Source organism: Mastigoproctus giganteus, chromosome 13 (genome assembly GCF_048544385.1).
Source record: "Mastigoproctus giganteus isolate SK-2022 chromosome 13, ASM4854438v1, whole genome shotgun sequence".
Lineage (NCBI taxonomy): Eukaryota > Metazoa > Arthropoda > Arachnida > Uropygi > Thelyphonidae > Mastigoproctus > Mastigoproctus giganteus.
Window position 1 is genome coordinate 122,793,045 of NC_143587.1, and position 23,550 is coordinate 122,816,594.

Consider the following 23,550-nt stretch of genomic DNA (forward strand, 5'->3'; position numbering starts at 1 on the left):
CATCGATGCATACGCGGTTGCTTTGCAGAAAGAATTCCCAAACGTCACTTCGCTGCGTTTTGGAATTTTTAGAGTGGAAAATGCTCCACGAACAATTGTTACTATGGTTCCCTAAAACGTTTTTTGCAGTTTGTTTTGGATAGGTGCTGGTGTTTACTAATGGGTGATACAGGGTAGGGTTACCTAACTTTATTTCGGTCAGCATTTGCGCCTAGTCTTTCAGGACTCTATACCGCTGTGGTGCATTGGGTAGGTTCTGGCTCTTGTTTGCCAATTTAGTTTCCATTTTTGTTTTTGTTTTTTCAGTTTTAACTTTCTTTAATTGTTTAATTTAATTGCTTGGTTGCAAGTAGTTGCAACTTGGTTCAAATATCACTTGTTTCATTGAGCAACATTTCATGTTTTATTATAGGCACTTTAGTTGATTACACCACGTTTTATTCATACCTTTTTTTATTTTGCTATTTATGGAAAGACAACTTTATGGGGGAAAAAAGATACTGTTTGAATTATTGGAGAAGGCATCTCCAATATATGTGGGGAACATGTGTTGTATCTTATGTAGGACGACTCCTAAACGTTACTTCAACACTGCCATGGTACATTGTGGTGTTACATAACTTTGTAAATTGGCTAGAAAGGTGTGTGTGTGTGTGTACGTACGTATGTATGTACTTTTCTACCTGACGGCAATCACCTGGAAAAGCTTGCCCATTACCACGAGGAGACGGGCTGCAACTATACACGTACATCTACCAAGTGGATAGGAAAAATAATAAACAATAAATAAATAAAATAAAATACAGAATTAATAAAAAAATATATACAGTAAAAAAGTGATAAACTAACTAAAGAAATAAAGAAAATATATACATAATCCCTCACTTGCCAAAGGCCAGTGCGGAACTAACACTACCAGCAGTGTTAGTAGAAGTCTCCGCTAGAAAGGCAAGGAGGTATCCCGTAGTTGAATGAGAAGGCAACGCCAATAATCATAGGCATGGCGAGCAAATTCTTGCAGAAATTGTAATTTTTTTCTAGTACTCTAGAAGCCTGGTTCAGTTCCGGGGACAGTGATACCAGTGGAGACAAAAAGGCTCTGTCGAAGACCTAGATATTGATGGTAGTAGTATAGAGTATGTTCCCACTCGTCTGGGGGAATGGCGTCGGAAGAAAGGAGTAATGATTCAACAAAGTTAGAAGTTGTAAGGTTGGCATTAAGAGAACCATGACCAGGAGTGTACAGACCAGGATGAAACCATTTTTGAGTGAATTATAGCTAGACAAAGATGATGTTAGGGATAAACTTTAAAGTAACAAGATCCTTGGAGGTAGTAGAGTCTCTGTCTTGCCAACGTTGGATCAGAAGACTCCAACAGTCTGTTTTCTCTATCCTGGAATCCGAAACAACATTGATAATAATACCCAAGAAAGTCATAGGTACAGCATGCCTGATGCAGAAGCACAAGCCTTGGTACAAAAGGAACAGATCAAGGGGCAGACACCCGTTAAGGACCTGCAAGCCAGGAGTAGACGCAGTCCTGCAGGCCCTACACATTGCCAAAAGCATTTGACGTTGAATGCAAGAAAGTTCATACTGGACTGTAATTTTCTTAACATCCCAGAACCAGGCAGCTGCACCATAGAAAAGAAATTGGAAAAACACAGCTTTATAATGCAGCTGAATGGGAAAATTAAGTCTCCCAAGGCTGTTTAAGGGCTCTGATGACATCATACGCCTAGACTCCTGTGTTCACATAGAAACCATTTAACAAGCTACCCGCTCTCGTGGGTAGGAGCACAGTTGAATCACTGCCCCCCCCCCCCTGCATCGGGAGGAAAAGACCTGAGTTCGAAACCCTTCAATGACGCGAGGAAGTTTTATGGGCCTCTTTCACAAAGTGGCTGAGTTAGTCAGTCGAGGGTAGCATGGCTCTTTCTCCCGGAAACTCGGGAGAAAAGAAGTACAGAAAATTAATTATTATAATATACTACTAGAGGACTTCGCCCCTGCTTGTCCACCCCCGTGCACGCTTTTCTACGTAAAATGTAGAGGTATACAGAATAAGTCAAATCTTTTCTACTTAAAAGACACACCTGTCGAAATGCACTGGTCGATATCTAATCAGGAAATTACCTATGTAATTATTTACCTGTGCATTTGTGGTGCGCGGAATTCTCAAGGTCGAATAAATATCACGGTAAAATTCCAGAACGGTGTACACCCTCCAACATGACTGCAAGCAAAACAGTGGTAAAGCAGTGATTGACAAGTTGTGACTCCCATATTTCGACAAACGGACAAGAACAAAGCAGTGATTGGAGATGCCACTGCTTTCCCGGCCAGATATGTCTAGGGTGTTTTTCCCCACCTTTTCCGCTGTTTTTAAATCGGGAACACGAGTTCCCGATTTAAATACCGACGAAGATAGTAAGGCTCTCGGAAACTCAAGTTTTTCGTCCAGAAAAAACAGGAAAACCAACCAGAGAAAACACTCAATTTACAGAAAAAATATCATGGGTTGATGAGGTATTTCTCTGGTGGCCCTATCGCGGCAGTTTTTATGGCAGTATATAGTTTCTAAATTACATAGAAAATATTATAGAGCAGTTCTATATGCGAAAGCTAGTAAAAAAAAGTTCATATAAACATGAATCCGATTCCGAATGGCAACGTAACTATGCTGCTTGAATGAAAAAAAAAAAAAAATCTGTGAGGTAATTGGTTAAAAATAATAAAATATAAATAAATAATAATAACCAGACACATCGAGTAAAATGTTTATTGATTTTATATATAATTTTTTTTAATTATTAAAATTTATTATTAAATTAGTTTTTATAGTATTTTTATGATATTTTCTATTCAAAATTCCGTAGTCATTTTTTTTAAATTCAAACAGACATAACTCCTCGGTTAAAAAAAAATTCAGGCTCATAATTATATGAACTTTTTTACTTATTTTGGTACGTAGAACAACCTCTGTGACTTCGTGCATAATTTAGAACCACCCTATCGACTTCAGAACTGGTCAATGCATATTGACATACGGATATAGCTGATGTAAAAAAAACACTAAAAGGTTTCCTTATTTCAAGCTGTTGTATTGATTACTAAAACGTATTTACTTTTTCATTGTATTTTGTTTTGACATATACTGTACGTCAGATTTCCTTTTTTGTTTATTTATTTTTTTTTTGTATTTCTTCAGATATTCTTTTGTCTCCAACCAATTGAATTGCACTTTGCAGAAAACTAAAGAAAGGAAAGCAAATTGATTGTACATATCATTGGCAAACAGGAAATCACTAATGTATACAAATTAATATTTATGATTCTGTTTATTTGTTTGTTTATAAGGCTAAGCAGAACTCGGTAGCTAGGCAGTAACAATAAAAGCATTGAATTATTAAAATACTGGATATTTTAATATGTTCCGTATCATCCAGACATCTACTTGTACATCGCACAGTTTGGGCTTCTAAGGAAATGGAATGCTAAGAAAAAGTTAGTTTAACTGAATTTCTTGCTTTTCTATAGATATTTTGATCCTTACAGCTAGAGTAAAGCGGCGTTTCTTAGCAGCTGCTATCGTGCTCAAGACTTTGGACTTAGTAACGCTTGTAACGAGATTACATTATTGAAAGACAAAATAAAAAAAAAAAAAGCAAGCGTATTTATTTCGAAGAAATAACTCGTGGATATTTAGAATTCCATCTTCTAGATCTGTTATTTCCCCTTTGGCTTATCCAATCGTCTTGGTAGCCTAGAAAATTTTATTTGTATCTTATCATAAATTCATTTCGAATTTTATTTCACGTTAGGTTCCTGTATAGTATCATCTTTACGGAGAAATCATTTTGGTTTTAGCTTTCTCTTCTTCCATGCAGTTTCTCAACACAGACTGTTGAATATGGAAAAGAGATAACGGAGAAGCGTATAAGAATGTTTGAATTTAAAGATACAGAATTTTTCAGTCGTTTCAAATTGAAAATGAATATTTCAGCATCTACGGATATAATTGCATGCCCGGAAAACAATGAAATACTTAAGTGCGAAGAAACCTGAAATGGTTCCTCCCTCCCTCCCCTTTTCTCTTTTTTCATCGCTGAATGCAAATTGAATTCACCGTATTGACATTTTCTACCAGAAATCATATGTAACCTCTGATTAACAGTCAAGTAAATTATTTTCTGTAGATCCCGAAAGCTTCGAATAAGAGGACCAAATGGCTTATGAATAAATAATAAGAGAGGGTGAACAGGAATCCGATCGAAGCGCAGCATTAGACAGTATTGTGTCATTCGTTCCAAAAGGTATGAGTATGAGGCTAGAAAATGTATGAGTTAATCGCTTGCTGTGTAAGGTTGTTTTCGATTAAGCGGCGGAGGAGCTATAACCATACTATGACCATCATATGTAGTCTGTAAATTGCATGTTCTGTGTTTGGTTTGTCTTTTATTGGATGAAAAACCTGATTCCAAGACTGACTCTGTCAAGGTGTCAAAAATTGCTCATAAAAATTCTGTACCAGGTACATAATGTGTCCTGCCGCTAGCATATTTAACGTGTTTTACATATAAGAGTCATTGGCAGGCGTTAAAAAGGTTTTAATTTTCAGATTTTAATAAAATTCATGGATAATAATATAACAGTGGTTTTATTTTATTAATAATATAATAATAATTACATATCGGTTACTGAAAGTATTGATCTGTGATGACTAAATAGGATATATACTTTTTACATTGAAGAGATTTTAGTTCACGACTTAATACACTGTCTATAGTTGTTCCATTACGTGTAGTATTTATCGAAAGATCTGATGACATGTCTAATTTGAAGAATGTTTTCATAAATGTGCAGAACTCTTTTCCGGTCTCAGAGTTTAATTGTAAAGAAAAAATTACATTCAATCTGAAAACACCAGGTGATTCGAAACCAAATGCGTTAACCTTAATATTTCTGTTTATAAATTCCTTAGCTTCCAACGATTACGTCGACATTATCCCGTTTATTACGCGAAAAAATTTCCATGATCACATGTTCACATTTTCCACTATCCTGGAAAAACTACTGCAATTTTTCAAGGGTTTGAAAGTTTTTCCTCTGGTATAGAGCTAGGATGAAGCTTTGTGCAAATTTTCATTAAATTTGGTCCAGTAGAAGATAAATTAAACTGGAATAAATTTTCATTACGCTTTTCGCATGACTGTTTTTAGTTACAAAATTTTTGGAATAACGCCAGTAAAAACGTTTTTAACATCAAAAATTTTATCCATTTTCGCAGTATTCCAGTTTAGACCTTTTGCACACAGTGTGGAAGAACAGCGGCGTAGTGATTGTGGTAGTTGCAGAGGCAATACGCTCAATTGAAAGAAGCTAATGATCTGCCGGACTTGCTGAAGATTCTAAATTACAGCGTATCAGGTTCGATTATTACTCAGACAGGACCAGCGCGCTGTTATACTGTGATGCTACTTCTATAGTCTTTGACTATAGAAGACTCCTACTTTTGAATTTCAAGAAAATTAGAGCGAACATCAGTGCCTAACTGTACTGAATTACAATGCCTGCTTACAATTAGTAATACTAATTGTGCATAAAAACTCAGAGGAAATGAAATCATCCATATTAATGATAATCCTCGTCTGTATGTAGCAAATTTACCGACTATATATTATGCTTAGAATGAGATGGATGATATTATTTCTGTTAAATTTCCAAATTTAATATCACCAGGACTACAAATGCACTGAAGAGATGCGGATTCGAAAATAACTCTGAAGTACAGCAAGCTGTGTGCGAATAATTGGTTCAACAAATGAAGGAATTCTAAGAGTAAATATCCTTATTCGCAGAATTTCTCCATTTGGGAAACCTAACGGACTACAAACAAATGTCCTAGATTTGAATTCTGACGAACATACCTTATACTTTCATTGTTATCAAATTATCAAGGAAATACGAAGAGAGCAGGAAGGGCTTAGCTAAATCTAGTCCTTGCATATTCCTATACCCGAAATTCGCAATTCTCAAGTTACTCTCCTTTACGTTTTGGTTTCCAATCTTACTGATTCATCGAACCACAATTTAGTCCATGAACTGGCGGTTTCCTATCGAAATGAATGGAAATTTCCAGTAAGCAACAATACGCGCTGACATTACTAAGGCATTATTAAATGTCTTTGTGCTGAAATATCTTTGCTAAAAATTTGCATGGACAAAAAATGATGCATTTTTTGTATAGTAAAGATAAAAGAAAATGAAAGGTTAATTAAAAAGAAAATCATCTTTTTCCCGGTGCAAGAATTTTAAAATAAAGTCTGTTCCTTTTTTTTTTTTTTTTTTGCAAATATCTATAGTTATCCTTGTTTACAGTAACGCGGTACTTATACTTTTTAAGAGTTAAAAGATTCTGTAAGCTGCATGACTTCTTCTTTGATCTGATTATCAATGCTACCACAAAAGAAATTTACATTTTATTATATCTTTTTTATGTATAATCAGTAATTAGTTTATGCCTTCTTTCGATCCACAAGTTTATCTTCTTTACTTTTGATTCTAGTTTTCAGGTTGTATTAGCAAATTCTATGTTAAGACCGAGATGAAACTGCTATTTTATGCGCTTAATGCTGATAGAAACTAATTTCTGGAATAAGATTGTTGATCTGATGCCAGCAACTAATTTAGAGGGTACATCTAACCCCACGACTTACGTAAAGTACTGAAAGTTAGCAATTCAAACTTTGTTGTGGCTTAATAATTTTAAATTAAGCTTTGGTCCTTGAGGTTGTCACAGACATTTTCTCAGATATGCCAGACAAGCTATATTTGCTACCTAGGACTCTAAAATGCTGATGGAACTGATATTCGGATGGCACTCAAGTCAAGTGGACCCAATTTCGACGAAGTCCGGACGGTCTGTGACAGCCAAATTCTTTGCTTGCACCTTCACGATAGTGGGACTGTTAGTAATCCCGGGTATAACCTCCATGCACAAGTACATGGTAGGTGACCACCCAGGTGTGAATCAACGTAAGCAGGGAACGAGGTATGGCGCCCACACCACATGGAGGAATGCCGTTCCTCTATGTTACCAGGCAGTACTAGGTGGTAGATGACTCTCATCAACCGGCGCAATACCACCACTTTGCTTATTGGAGGCTTGAAGTGGTGGAACCCATGTTTAGTCTCCATAGCTAAGTTCCGGTCAACCCTTCCTCATCTCTTCCCTCATACAGTATGATGACTTTTGAGGTGATGAACATCGTGGCGAGATCCAATCTTCCTTACATTTCGAGGGTACAGCTCTAAAACGGTGGCCGGCAGCTAGTTAGTACCCCGGACCGAACCTTTTGGTAACTCGCTAGGAGGCTTCCAGATCAGCTAGTGTATAATCTTGCTACCTCTACTCTGCCAGATAGTGACTGGAGGGAGTCCGAGTAGTGTGTATGCGGGGAGCATTGTAGAGGCCACGTTATGTCAAGGATCTGGGTATATTCTTACAACTTGTACGCAATATACGAAAATTTCATAACTTCACACAGCATGTCCCACCCACTTTTTCTTACTATTGAATACACCATGAATTGTCAAACTAATAGAGCAAGCTTATCTGCGAAAAGATCTAAACCTCCCAAACACTTCCTGATTCATTTCACAAATATATGTGGTCTCAATTCTAATCTCAATGATGTCCATTTCCAGTCTGCCAAACTCCATGTACTTTTTCTGACAGAATCTCAGTTATCGGTTAATTCAACTACTGCTCATCTCAGTTACCCAAATTATTCACAGTATGATTCCTTTCTAATCAAAGGTGGTACTTGTGCATATGTCCGTTCTGATATTCCCTGTCAAAGACTTGGTAATTTGGAATCTCCTCTTTTCGATTTTCTCTGGCTTAAAATATCTCTACCTCGTTGTGTCAAATTCATCTGTTGTCTCTACCGTTCTCCTAACTCCACTAATCACTTCGAGCTCTTTGACTTCCTCTCTTTGCAACTTGACTTTCTCCAGTCCAACTTTCCTAACAGTGAGGTAATTTTCCTTGGTGATTTTAATGTTCACAACTCCAGCTGGCTTCCGTTTTCTAGTCATACTGACCCAGCTGGTCGAGATGCTGAGGCTTATGCAATTACTAATGACCTTGCACATATTGTTCATTTACCTACAAGAATACGGGACAATCCTAACCATACAGCCAACACGCTTGATCTTTTTCTCACAAACAACCCATCTAAGTACACAGTCGAAGTGAGAGGTCCTTTAGGCACCTCAGATCACAACTTGGTGATGGTCTCTTCTCCAATGGAGCCTCTATCTCATGGCTATTCCCAACCTCGTATTGTTTGGCATTATAAGAATGCAAAATGGGATGACCTGCGAGACTTCTTTTCTTCTTTTACCTTGGTCGGATTACTGTTTCAAAACTTTTGCTCAGATCGTGTCAGTGAAATTATTCTTGCAGGAATGGAATCCTTTATCCCACACTCCACTTTAAAATCTCGTCCTTTATCTAAACCTTGATTTTCCAATAAATGTGCTAAGGCTGTTTAAGTGAAGAATGTTCCATATCGTAATTGGCTTGTTTCTAATTCTTCAGTTTCATTTTCTGCCTACACCAAAGCTCGCAACAATTGTAAAGCAGTTATTAATCAGTCCAAACTAGAGTTTGAACAGGCCAAGAGTAGAAAACTTGCTTCTTGCCCTAATGGTAGCCGAGCATTTTGGTCGCTTTCCAAAGCTATTGGCCGCAACTTTTTCCCATCTCTGCTCACACCTCTATCAAAACCAGATGGTTCTGTTGTCACTTCAGCCAAGGATAAAGCTGACCTGCTAGCATCCCATTTTTCTTCCAACTAATGTATTAATGATCTTGGTAAAACACCTCGCACCATTCCCAACACGCTCCATTCAATGCCTCCTGTGGTCTTCCGCCAAAAGGATGTCAGAATGATTTGACGAATCTTGATGCTAAGAAAGCTTCATGTCCCGATGGTATTTCTCCACTTGTTCTCAAAACATGTGCTCCTGAACTTACTTCTTTTCTTTGCCGCCTTTTTTCACTTTCTTATTCCGAAGGTGTTTTTCCTTCTGCTTGGAAATTTGTTCATATCCAGCCAGTTCCTAAAAAGGGTGACAAATCCCTCCCATCCAATTATCGTCCCATTGCAATTACTTCTACTCTTTCTAAAGTAATGGAGAAATCAATTAACCACCAACTCTTAAAACTACCTAATACCATTCCATCTTATCAATGATCGCCAATATGGATTCTGTCAGTCTCGATCCACTGGCGATATTCTTGCTTATGTTATTCATTTATGGACAAATTCAATGGAAACGTTTGGTGAAACACAAGCAGTTGCTCTTGACATCTCAAAGGCTTTCAATCCTGTTTGGCATAAAATTTTTCTAAACAAGCTTTCATTTTATGGTTTGCCAACTGTTTTTGCAATTGGTTATCCAGTTTTCTCTCTGATCGGTAACTGAGGGTGATGGTAGATGGCTCTCTGTCTTCTACCTTCTCCACTAATGCCGGTGTCCCCCAAGGTTCAGTTCTTTCCTCCACTCTTTTCCTCTTGTATATTAATGACCTTCTTCCATTGACTGGAAATGCTATCCGTAGTTTTGCCGATGATAGCACATTGCATTCCACTTTCCATTTTGAGAAAACTTGCCCTGCTCAATCAGCTTCAACTTCTCGAAAATCTGCTACCAATTCCGTAAATGCCGATCTTCAGATAATTCTCCAGTGGGGCAAAGACACATTAGTTGATTTCAATCCTTCTAAAACTCAGCCTTGTCTTATATCTCGCAAAAAGGATCCTTCTGCTCGTATGCTTATCTTTGGTGACATTCCGATTTCTAGGCAAAATGATATATATCTTTTGTGGATTACCCTGACTTCTAATCTCTCTTGGCACAAGCACATTACAAATATTGCTTCCTCTGCATCTAAAAAACATGGTTTTCTCTTTCCCTCCCGGCGTTACTTTTCTTCCAAACAGCTGCTCACTCTGTATAAATCAAATCCGCCCTGCCATGGAATATTGTTCCTACATCTGGGGTGGTGCCCCCAAAACGTCTCTCAGACTTTTAGATTCCATTCAGAAGAGGGCAGTTAGTTAATTAATGATTCTCTCTAACAGAGTCTCTCCACTCGCTGTCTCCTAGTCGTACTGTTTCTGCTGCATGCTTCTTCTACCGATATTTCCATGGGCACTGTTCTTCTGAAAAGCCAACATCCATTTACTGTCCAACTTCAAACTGACAGAACCAACTTTTCATCTTCCTCGTTTCTGTAACAACCTTCCTTCATTCCTATTTCCTGAAAATTACAGTCTACAGAAGTTCAAATTCAATGTCAACAAATATTTTCTTTCGTCTTCTCAACCTCCATCCCAAGTACGGTACTAAGTACTATAGGTTCTAATACCTCTCGTGTTTGTGGTCTACATAAAAAAGACCAGCGGATTATTCAAAATTTTTCATGATATTTTCCTATACGGTATTTCAATTTCTTGGATCTAGAGAAAAGATTTTTTTATTAGCATAGTTATGTTACTTTTAAAAAAAAGTGAAGTAATTGTGGAAGGAACGAAAAATTTCATACTGTAGTTCAGGTTTTAATATGAATTATATATATATTTATAATTATGTAAATTAACTGATTTGCAATTATGTATTGCAACTCTTTTAACCGAGAGTGGAACAGCTATTTCACTAGTATTTCCTATTTCTCCACATAACAATTTCAAAATAATTTGTGACAACCAAATGAAAATGACTAACGTCGTTTATACACGAGTCGTAAGGCGTCAGTTATATAAATTATATATTCCTTCAGTGTTTGTGTATATAAATAATCTTTCTCGTACGGTAAAATGAAAGAAAACTGAAAGTCAGTGGACTCACATCGAGAGCTTAAGTTACTGGTCGTCGCATAACTTTACCCGAACTATTATAAATATAAAGAAAATTACAAGGAAGGAACGATGAGTAAATATAGACCAGGGCATTGCTGGGTTTTCGCTACCATGGGAAGCAACCGGGACAGAGGCTGATTAACTATATCCACAATGCCAGTCTACCTTCCTCCCTCTCTGCCGAAAGCTGTACGTATTCCACTGAAACATTAACCACTCTTAAATAAATAATATCTGAGATGTAATAGAAATCATCAGACTATAAAAGCAAACAAAGTATTGTAATAGCAGCACCATTTAAACACTAATTACAAAGTTCAAACTCCTTGCAAGATGTATTCTTAGGTATCTCTCCAATTATACAGCCGCGTAATTATTTTAACATTAATGATACTACCTCGTTTAAGTTTTAAGTACCAAAAGTTATGTATAAATGGATTTCAATTTGAAGCGTAATTTCAGAAATATTTCATTTATATCGATTATATATGTAGGAAAATTTTGAGGTATTTCGGCAAATTTGAAACAATTCTTATATGACATATAAACACCATCATCATTATCCGTCATCAGCATGCCTTTTTATCTGCTCAACCATGCATGAATTAATTTTTTAATTCGAGTTTTACGCATAATTCGCGTCTTCCACATGCGGCAAGCACGTGGAAGAAGAGTAAGTGACCACCGGATGACTGGTTAGTTTTCGTCTTATTTTTAAGTACAACGTATGGTGGTTTTACTGTGCAACTTTGGTGCTTTGCGGTGCAGTATCATCTTCGGTTAATGATGTTTATTCTAAATATAGTGCAGCACCCTCATTTGTTTTTAAAACTAATGAGTAGTACTCCACATATTGACTATACTTTATACGATTTTTAAAACACTATATGTAAAGTATTGTGAATACTTTATAAGCTAAACAAGCTTTGCTTTTAATCACTTCATTTGTTGAGAGAAAGAATTTAAAGCTTTTCATACAGCTAATTTATTACCAATATTTATTTTAAAAAAAAAAACTTATCCATACAATTTGATAAAGCATTTATCAAATTGTATGGAAAGTAAATAGTATAAATTTATTGATATAAATTTATACTACTTTCTTTCCATACTATTTATAATATTTATAAATTTATATTTATAATATTTATAATATTTATACATATATTTATAATATTTATACATATATTTATAATATTTATAAATTTATATTTATAAATTTATAATATTTATAAATTCATGCTATTTACTTTCCATACACACTCCCCTCAACCCAAGAACTAGCATTGCCAACATCCCTTCTCAACTTGTTCGTTACATTTTTCCACTGAAGGTGAAAGAAAATACACTTCCCTGATGATTTCCTCCATTTTAGCAACACTCCTTGGTTTAATTTCCTCTGGTAAATTTTTTTCTTTGGCCTAGACTCAAAAGGAAAAAATCCATCGGAGTGAAACAGAGCTCCTTGCTATCCTTTCCGTTGACTTACATCTATCAAATTCAAGCCAGTTTCACAAATAAATACTAAAGAGAGAAAGACTTACGTTCGTTTTTCAAAAATAAGATTTTGAAGTTAGCAAGATATCTTTTTGAATTCAGCTACCTTGAATTCAAGGCTAATGCGTGGGCTAAAATTTTCATAATACGTCATCCTATCATATTGTGAATATGTAAGTACTTCGGATCTTCTACATTCTTACTTGTTGATCGTGTGGGCTCCAGTAATGTCTCGTTTCTGTTAATGAAGCTATCAAAATGATAATAATAATATTTACAAAAGTAAATTGAAAAACGTTTTGGACTACTTTTTTATATTTTTATATAGAATGCAGGGATGGAAGGCGGGACATTTCTATTTTTACAGGTGAGGCTCAAAATTGACGTTATGCTTTTGAACTAACAGTTTTTACAGTTCACTGCTGAAAACCATATTAATTGATAATGTGGTATTTATAACGTAGCTAAATTAGCTAGAGAAAATAACATTTAATTCTGCTTAGTAGTTCAATATCGTGTAATTTAATACTAATGGAGGACACAAGCATATAGTATGCATACATCCTTCAGTGCTACTACATTGCAAAATATCCAACTACCACTCAGAGTCCTTTGTCTTTTTCTCTAACTTTATGAATTGGAATGTATGATAAGTTTGTATCCAGTGTTCTTGGAATGACTAAATAATTTATATTTAACAATACCCACACATTTTATCATAGGCCTTACTTGAAGCCCGGCGGAGTCAGTTTTGGAATAGTAACAGGCACTTAATATGAAATGAGAACAAAATATCACGGTATATGTAGTGAAAAGATAAATTTCATTATACATACAGTAGGATATTTCTTACGAATACATGGTAGATAAACTCATTCATGATGCATACCTTAGTTCTCTCTCTCTCTCTCTCTCTCTCTCTCGAAAATATTGGTTAGATTTATGGATAATTTTTTATCTAAACTTCTTTCACTTTCAATTATTTCAAAATCTAATAGCTTTATAACAGTAAATGCAGTATGAAATACCGTATTTACTACTATGAAACCATTAGATTTTGAAGCAGTATTTCATACCGCGTTTACCTCTGTGAAACCGTTACCCATTATGCTCTCCTTATTGCATGTTGCTTTAGTCACTACGGAACCACCTCTTCGGAAGGATCGAATCCGGTTCTTTCATTCCGACGAATGTCATATATGTATTCCCTGATGTTTTGTCCAATTCTTTTGTGTTGCTCTTCTTTCTTATCCCCACACTCCCTTCCTATCTTCCCATTCATTAAGTTCTGTGATCGTTATGAAAGTCCATCGAAGTTGCAGGCTACCTGCCGGACTATTGACATCTAGTACATCACCGATAAGGTGGATCGATAACGCATCGACATTACGGTGAAAAGGTGCCATCTTGGTGCAGTCGTCAGCACAGAAGGCAAGAAGGAGTACTTGCATTTCCACAAACGTTCATCTCCGCTTGTCCCAGATTGATACCCCAACAAGGCGAAGCTGAGCTTGTAAATCTCACGCATTTATTACCAGCTTACTTAGAGAACGTCAGCCGACCGAAAGGGCCGCTTGGAGATATGGAGAGATAAAAGGAATATATCGATCTCGCAAGCTTCATCCTTCCTGTGCGGGATTGCAATAATGACCATCACATCGTTTCCACATCGCCTAAGGATAAAGGATGGCGGACCTATTAGAATCAGGCAGCTGTTATTAGGCATCCAGAGAGGCGAATCTATATATTAATTCATTGCCTTCCATTTTGCCTTGAAGATGTTTACAGCCTTTATACAGAAGGGCGCTCAGATTGATATCTTGTCTTCCCTTCTCATTCCCCACATAATTTCTACTTTTCCAGTTTTTCGCCTTTCACTGCCGTCCTTTTAATGATTATCACGTTTGTGCTCATTTTTTCTCCCCTTTGTTTGCCGTCCTTCGTTTTTCGTCTTTAAAATAATCCTTTTTTTTTTTTTTTCTCTAAACTTATTTTTTCCACCCATCGAACATGTTTTTAAAGCAGCGTTGAATACAGGGATGTACTAGAAGAATACCCACGGAGAAATATCCCCCCAGAAATAACGATTAATACATTCATATAAAAAAAGAAAACAAAATAATTACGAATCTGTTATGTAAGTTAGTCTTTGACAGCCAACAGAATCAATTCGCAGCTGTTAGTCGTTATGTGGGTTTAATAGATTAGTGAAGGCCACAGTAAACATTTTTTGCATATCATGTTCGGTTTTCGTATGGACATTTATTGTTATAGTTTGGATTTTCCGACATAAACATCTATAAATTGACGATGACTTTCAGAAAGTCTGAATTTTATCCTTAAACATTTCGCATCTTTTCCTGAAAAACTGTTAGTTGCGTCATCATTTTCAAAAGGCTACCAAACATTTTCAAAGGGCTACCAAACACGCAGCCAAGCCATGATCATTGTGTAGTGATGTAGTGCGGATATATAACCGATACCTTTCCCTCAAGTAATTTATTCGGCTAATGTCTTTTCTATAATGACAGAAAATTATTTAATTAAAAAAAACAAAAAAAAAAACAGAAACTCTCCTCCCTCCCCCTTGGGAGTTTATCAAATCCTCCATCCCCTCGCTATGAGGTCTTTATTCAACATAAATTTTAAATCCCCTCAAGAGTCTGTGTCTGAAAAATCCTATAGAAAACGAGTGGCTGATAGAATATCGAATTGCTTGGTTTATATTATGCCTATTTTCAAGTGGTACTCTCTCTTTTCAGTTCCTTATATTATTCTTTACCGCTTACGACTAGTGTGGAAGTAGTCAGTTCACATTAAGCTAAGACGCACTTAGCATCTTCTCACCTCTTTTCCTAAAGGATTGCAGTAAATAATACTTGATTTTGGAGAAAGAATAAAAAATAAACCCCTAAATTACGTTTGTCCGTCAGTTTTAAATTTGTGTAAATCGTGGTACTACTTCATGACATGGTAAGAACAGAATATTAGCAATTCTACAGTAAGACAATAATCTTTTGTGATGCTTTCTTCCCCTCGAAATTTAAGAATGAATCAAGTTAAGAAGATTGTAGCGAACAGATGGAATAACAAAACAACACAAAATACGCAGGCGTGTGACCAAGCAGAAATAATAAATCTTTTGGAAGTTTTAGCATGCCAAGCTTCTTCTCTTGGTTACTTGCTCCATCTGCAGACTCTGTAGGAAAGGTCTTATGGTAATGAAATCGGTTGTACTTCGGCGCTGACTCGATCACCGGACTAGGTTCGAAATGTAATTCGGGAAACGACTAGAATTGGGACATAAATCTACTTTAAAAATGCAGTATATGATATAGTAGCTAGCCTAAAAGCAGTGTGTACCAAAACTCGATCTTCTTGAGCTATACAACAAAAACATTGTAACAATACTCGATTAGCATTTCTGTTAGTATAGTTGGGGAGGGACGTTATGTGGTTGTTTTCTATTAAGATTATTACTATATTTAATAGTACTCATATACCACTCAAAATTAATAATATAGTTTATTAAGCTATTCGCCTAAACTACTCACATTAAGGTGACGTTTCAGGCATCTTATCGATACCCATCATTAGACCATACTGCTGAAAGGCTCCTCTTCCTATGCTCCCAGAAACCTGATGTGCATACGGTATGCACATCAGGCATTAGCATTAGTAGAGGCATACGATGCAAGAAAGCAAGCTTATGCAGCATCAGCCAAAAAAAAAAAAAAACTCTCCCATTTCATCCCTCCATTCGTTCCAAATGCCTGTCCAGTTCAGCCTTAAATTTATTTAGGCTATTAGCTTCCACAACAAAAGATGGAAGCCTGTTCCACCAATCAACTACCCGCTGGCTAAAGGCAAATTTCCGCACATCTATCCTATAACTATCTTTTCTCCCTATCCTGATGTGCACATCAGGTTTATGGGAGCATCGGCAAGAGGAGTCTGTCAGCAGCAGCATAGTCTGATGATAGGTATCGGTAAGATGCCTGAAACGTACTGTCACCATATTGTCATGGTCATAGAGTATGCATAATCGAAAAATATGATTAAAACAATTTCCATATGTCAGTCATCATTGCTTGATTTGGCAAAATGATGATATTTTATTGTTCCCGTAATGAGTACTCTCTTTCAATACGGTTATCAAAAATGAAATATTGCTTTACCATTAAAAATGTATTAGTTGGTGCTAAGTTCATGTCCAGTCGTAAATAAACCCATTCTCGGAACTAAAATCTCTAATAAGGATTATATTCATTCATTTGGTGCACCAATAAACTTTTTTATGGTTGTAAGTTGCGATGTGTAGTTCATTTTGAAATCCCAGTCCCTTGTTTATTTTGCCTTACTCTCTTTATTGGACTTTGCTTTCTGCTTGTCGACCTTCTTAATAGTCCTCTGTCTTTTCTTTCTGAAGATCATTTTTTTGTGGTCTCCAAAGTCTTTTATTCTCAGAATCAATGTTTCTCAACAGCAGGTCCACACAACAGCAGCATATACAAAAAAAAAAAAAAAAAAAAAGTTTTACCTTCCTTGAGACTTTATTGCGTATGCTCTACCTCTCGCTTATCTAAGCTCTAAGCACGTAGTCGGCGTTGTGCAATGTCAACTAGTGTCCACTATATATTTGTTCAGTTGAGGTTCACTGCTCTAGACTGTACCGAAGGATTTTCTCCATATCCTCTTGTTATGTGATAAGATGCAGAACAGTTCAAGTCATGCGAAAATCATCTAGGGTTTTCACAGTAACTATCAAATACAATGGCTCAAACTGTTTCTGCTTCCTTTTTCTCACAACTAAACTTCCTACTTCACAATCAAAACCAGTTTGCAACTTTAAACAATATAACTGGTTACAAAAATATAAGATAAGACAAGGAAAGGAAATTGGGATGGAGGATTCTATCGCAGTGTATATTTATATATATTAAATGTGTTAACTTCATTTGATTATTATTTTTTTGATTAATGAACTTCATTATTAAAAACAGTAAACAACCGATGTGAACTATATCTATACAAATGCTGTTTTTTTTCTTTTATTTATAACTCTGTGGAACTTAAAAATTCCTGCGTTACCTACGTACATTTTACAAGAACAATCCGGCATTTAAAAAATAAAAATGGCTTTCTTTTGTTGGATGTGCACTTCAGCTCGTTCTTCACACTCATTCAGCCATGCCCATACATTGTTCGAAAAGAGATTTTTGCCTTTCTTTTTTTATGCACTTTAATGAATGAGAATCGTGGATGATACGTATTTACATAGCAGCTCTTTTGTTTTGTACATGCAAAAAAGTAATCGGCTTGAATTATGACCTAATAAAAGTCTTTGTGATTTACTGCCTCTGCATATTGGGAAAAGTTTGCGATGCAATTCCGCAGTAGGAATCTCTTTAGTTTAGCTAATAGACGGCTCTTCGCATTTATCTTTTGTTATGTAACTAGTGGTTCTGACTGAGCCAGCTTTTCGACTAGGAAATGACCAAAAAGGCTCATAGGCACTGTCTGCAATATGTTTATTCCTTTTGACATTTCTGCAGCTCAACGACTGATTGCTTTTTCTTTACGTCCTTTCGGCGCATGTCTGGTTATGCTATGTATACTAATTTGCATACTTGGACTGCAGTGAAGTGAATTCATAATGCTATTACTTTAAATAAATACCTCCCGGTAACTGTGCAGTTTCTAATCCAATTTAACAACATTTTCGATAAAAAAATATATAAAACAAAAAAGAAACCTTTCTATATACTGTGATGTTGCGCAAAATTAAAAGTTTTTTTTTTCGTCGTTTAATTACGAAATCTCGAAAAATCATGAAATCATTAATGGTTCTTGATAGCTAAACGTTTCTGTAATTGAAGCTTTCAGAAACTATCAGATTTTAAGTAATGCCACACTCGCGATCATTTTTTAGTTTTAATTATAATTCCCTATACCCACTCCTGATGAGGAATGAATATACCGAAAATAGGCGAATGCCTCTCACTTAGCAAAATTAGGGAACTGTCTACCATTTTCTGAAACTTTAACGTCTACCTCCAGTGGTTTTATTATCCGTTCGCTACGTTCTGCACCATTTTTCTGATGTAATGTTAAATTTAATATCATATAATATTATTAAATTAAATATTTGGTGCAGTGCAATTACTAGGTCATTAAGTATACCTATTTCTTCCTGAATTTTGTTGTTGTATTAAGATTTTAGGAGTATCAGCGACAAAGGCCATATTGCTCCGTGTATATTGTCTAAATTTTTCGTGTGTTCTGAGATCAATTTTCTGTTTGCTGGATGAAAACCTGAGTTTCCGGGAGAAAAAAACTATGCTACCCTCGGCTGAGACCGATTAACTCCACGTTGTGAAAAAAGGCTCATAAAAATTCCTCTCACCATCGACGGGACTAGAACTCAGGTCTTTTCCATCCAGTGTGGAGAGGACGGCGATCCTACCAACTGTATTATCCAGGAGGACTCTTGAATTTTAATAACAGTTGAAATATAACATGTATCTCAGGTTTCTGCTGTGATTAGTATAATAATAATAAATTAATACGAGTAACTGTTATGTTTCGGTTACCTAAGAACAACTATTCTTAGGTAACTTAGGTTCTTAGGTTCTTAGGTAACCGAAACATAACAGTTACTCGTTATAAAGTTGGTGTAATCCACGCCTTTTCCATCCGGTGTAGGGTGGTTGGTTATTATCACAGATAAAGTACAGATTTTTATCTGTACTTACTAATCTGTGAAATTCGTCCAGTGGAAGTGGTGTTATTACAAGCGGATGGGCAGACAGATGGACATGGTGAAGATACTAGGCGATTTACGCATATATGTTAATGCGCGTAAAAACCACGAACCGGTTGTCTCGGATATGTATGTAAACCTCTGTAAAATCCAAACCGAATCTGTTATCTTCTAGCATGGTTTTGTTTTATGCGCAGACGACAATAATTTTAAAACTGTGTGAACTGTTGGAGTTCTAGGGGGAACAGCTGAGGTCAGCATACATTCAGCTGTTTCAAAAAAAAAAACGTTCACCTGAGAATAACAGTGAAGGGCATCGCAACCTAAGCACAACAGTGAGTGAGTGAAAACATCCTGTAGGAGTCAAACGTGTGGGTATTAATTTCCAATGCAAATGCAAGCAGTTATGGATGAGTTGGCGGAGAGTACAACGAGAGAGAGAGAGATATATATGCTTACTGCACGGGGCTGCTCAAGAAACTGTAGAGATCTGGTAGGAGCAGTGTGACATTGCATAAACCTCACGCTGAGTAATTCGCATTCGGTGACCATAAGCATAGATAGCACGATTTCATATACTTGGTAAGCAGCTGTCTGCGGTTCTGAGCTAGGATCTCATCGCTGCGATTCTATTTAAATGATGGTCTGATGAGGGGTAGTACCTCAGTTCTTCTCCCCATAGTTTGCAATTTTAACGATATTATAAGCGTGTGAATATTAACAAAATTTTCTGTATAAAATAACAAATTAACTAATTGAATATTGTTGGTACTTATATGTGTTAAATGTAACTATTTCTGTCGTTACAGGAAACCATGGTTCTGGACTGAAAGGTGAAAAGTTTAGTATAGCGGATATTGTAGGAGGCGAATTTACTCCTCGAAGGTTCAACGGCTCTTGGGTTTCAGGTCAGTTTTTTTTTTCCCCTCTATTTTATTCATTCGTATGTTTTGTTTGTACATTGCATGAAAGTCTTGTAAAGTGCATGCAAAGTAAATGCAATATCTACATTTACTTTAAGGTATTCAAGAAAAGCATTGCATTAGCATTTAAGAAGAGCGCTTATCCAGCTGTTGGAAGCCATTAACTTTGATATAAAAATAGTTAATTACCATTCTAATTACTTCTCTCATCTTTCTCGCAGTTCATTTCCAACCTTCCCTCTGTTAGTTGTTGATGTACCTGTGTTTTATGACCTGATGTTATTTATAACTCTAGCCATATATAAACTGTGGAACTTTTAGTTGCGTTTGCTGGATCGCGGCGTGGTGTGCAATCTAAAGATGACTGATCAAGGAGAAAATCCGGAAAAGATAGAAGAAAAACTCGCTGTTTACTTGTCAGTAACCAAAAAACTAGGGAAAAAATTTTGTCAAGTCGATAGGAGACATCGATTAAAACATTTGAGTTCCAAAAGTCACAGCAGCCAGTTTAGCTATGCTATTTTAGTGTGTTCTCCCTGAAGATAATGAGTAGTTAATTTTATTGCTAAGTGAATATTCATGACGATTGTATTGTCAATTACGAATGCAGTTCAGATTTGACCAAGACGTTGAGAGGAAGACGATTGTTCGTTTACAGAGATACGTGATAATGTTATTGATTCTATGCATAGCCTTTCGATAGAAAATGCTATTTCCGGTAAAGAAGTTTTTAACGCCGATCGCTACGAATTCTATTGGTTGCCTTCGCAGTCAATCATGCGCATCTTGTTTTAAAATTTATACTTGCTTGAAACTTGTCCAGTAAAGTTCTTTGGAGAAAGGGCGATAATTACAAAAATCTGACTATATAAAGATGTGGTAGACGCTCTTCGCAAATAATTTATCTCGCAGTATTTTGACATTCCCAGCCAGCTTGTATGAGAGCATGCATTTTCCTAAAAGAAACTCTTCTTTCTGCCAGATCTCGACATTTCCTCTTTCATGCTTTGGCACAGTTTCTCAGGTCTTCACAGTAGTAGTAGGTAGTATTGATATTACTGTTCTTCTTCTTCAGGAAATCGAATTGAATAACGTCTCTCATATCCAAAAAGCCAGTGCAATATTTTTCCGGACCGAATATGAACTATCGTCGTATTTTCTCTCAGGCAAAAGTATACATAATCTGGTAAGTTGTTTGTTTTTGCCAGTCAAGAGCATACGTGTAGATCCGCACGATTTACTTTGCCCAGACGAACTATAATGTGGGTAACTATCAAATAATAATAAATAAATAAAAGATCTGAATGGTAAGTTCCCCCCAAATAAATTTTATTCCTTTATGTGCGATATTTTATCTTTCAAACTAAATTATTTCATTTCTCTCCAATATTCAAACTTCTTTGTTATAAACATCAGCCAGGAATTTTCTAGCAAAACAACGATATAAATAATATGATGATTCCATTATTTAATTCTGTTCCTTCTTCACTGATGCATTCATGAATATCACCGTAAATCAAAGCTTTAACAATTGTAGAATGCAGTAGAGAACTGCTTTCCTTTTCTTAAGGAAGTCCCAAAGAAATGGCGCCATCAGTTTCACAATGTTTTGATTTATCTTTCGTAAAGAACTGAGAAAGACACTTATTTATTTTATTTATATTTTAATTAAATTAGGGTGGACTTGTTCCTTCTTCGTCCATGTGTAGTTTCAGTCGCTGTTAGCCACATCAGTGGATAAAATCAAGATAAAACGTTTTTCAATATTTTAATTATAATCTTAAATCATAAGGTAAAATACATTACTGTACCTAATTTTGCCATCCAATTCCAAATGCCTATCGAAATTAATCCACAAGGTTCACAACATACAAATTACTGAAAGGACAGTTCATCATCACGGAACTTCTTGCTTTATAAAGCCGCAAACCTCACAATTTCATCTGAAAATGGCAAAATCTCATAACCTTAGAAGGTTCTCTGAGGTCAAAGGTTGTAGGAAGACTTGGAGGACAGTCGCAGATTGAAGTGGCTGATTACTGTATGTCGAGAAAATTACTGCTTTGGAAATTACTGTAAGGCTTTATTAAAAGTGGATAGAAGAATAATGCAAAAGGCCTAAGTGAGAATGGATCTCTGTCTGAAGACAAGCGGTTCCTGCCCCACTTGCCTTCACCCACCCGAGAATCCATCTCGGTTGGTGTCGCCATTACGTAACTCCGAGGCATGTTAGTCATCGCTATGTAATCATTCAGATGTTTTATCAAAAGACGATATCAAAAGATTTCAGATGTTTAATCAAAAGACGATGAGAAACCCAAAGAGAGAGCTATACGGCTGTCTGTCGCCTTTTTCAGGTCGCCCTGAAGAGGGCGACCTGAATGCACAAGACAATATACATGTCTACATGACATGACATGACATGTCATATCACCCTCTTCATTTCTTCGATAAAGGTTATTTGCAGATACATTAGAGCATGAATTTTATGAATGCTGTCTGCACTAGTTTCATGTTTGTGGGTAATATTAATTGAACTCAATTGGTGTAGAAAATTTCGAGATACCCAAAGATTATCATGTCCTTTGAGGTCACCGGATCTATATCTCATCGAATGAGTACGGAATATCTACGAAGTCCGTTATATATTTGGCAAAAGTTCGATTTTTGAGTTAAATTAGAGTTAGATTTTTTAATTAAATGAGAGTTCGATATTTGAGTTAAATCTTTTACAGGGACGAAATTTTCCGCCAATGCTCCTCAAATAATTGGGAAATGCTGTTTTAAATACTGTACATAAAATTTTACTAGCATAGTACCTGGGCTGAGGCTATTTTAACTCATGTTTTCATAAACATTTAAAAAACATTTTATCTGAGAGTTTTACAAGATCTCTCGCTCTCTGTCATGTATAATGAACATTGTGAATATTTTTTTATTCACAACATTAATTACACTTCACCATCTTTCTTTCATTTTAACGACTCTTGAGTTTTATATTTTACTAGCCAGAATACATTTCCCGTTCATTAATTATTGCATTACTTAATTAAGCCTAGAGCAAAAGTCGGACCGCGACTGGTTGAAAAAAATCATTCGACATTTGTTCTTAATTTAACTTCGTAAAAAGGCACTTTAATTTTGCTCACCTGTCCATTTTCCATCTACATCAGACCTACTTAAGCCTTTTGATAGGCATACTGAATATTAATGTTATGCTTTGAGGAATTTTTTTTTGATTAAAAGGCTCTGATACCACAAGTATTTTTCATCAAACAAATTTTGAAATACATAGATATTTGGACTGATTTAAAAACTCTTTTCGATTTTCCTCTACCACATAAAGAATTTGTGATGAGAACATAACAAGAATATGATGACTGATTATACGACGCCATACGTGTTCAGCCAACGTACTGAATTTAACTGTAC

General features: G+C 36.0%; 1 protein-coding gene across 2 annotated transcripts in view; it reads left to right on the forward strand.

Annotated features, from left to right (window-relative positions):
• The window catches only part of LOC150076411 (inactive dipeptidyl peptidase 10-like), a 1,373,013-nt gene that overhangs the window by 1,067,524 nt on the left and 281,939 nt on the right, over positions 1 to 23,550 (forward strand). For both annotated transcript variants that reach the window (XM_090387020.1, XM_090387021.1), the window contains exon 3: positions 20,005 to 20,103. In XM_090387020.1, coding sequence (XP_090243146.1) covers positions 20,005 to 20,103 — 99 coding nt within the window. The remainder of the gene's footprint in view (positions 1 to 20,004; positions 20,104 to 23,550) is intronic.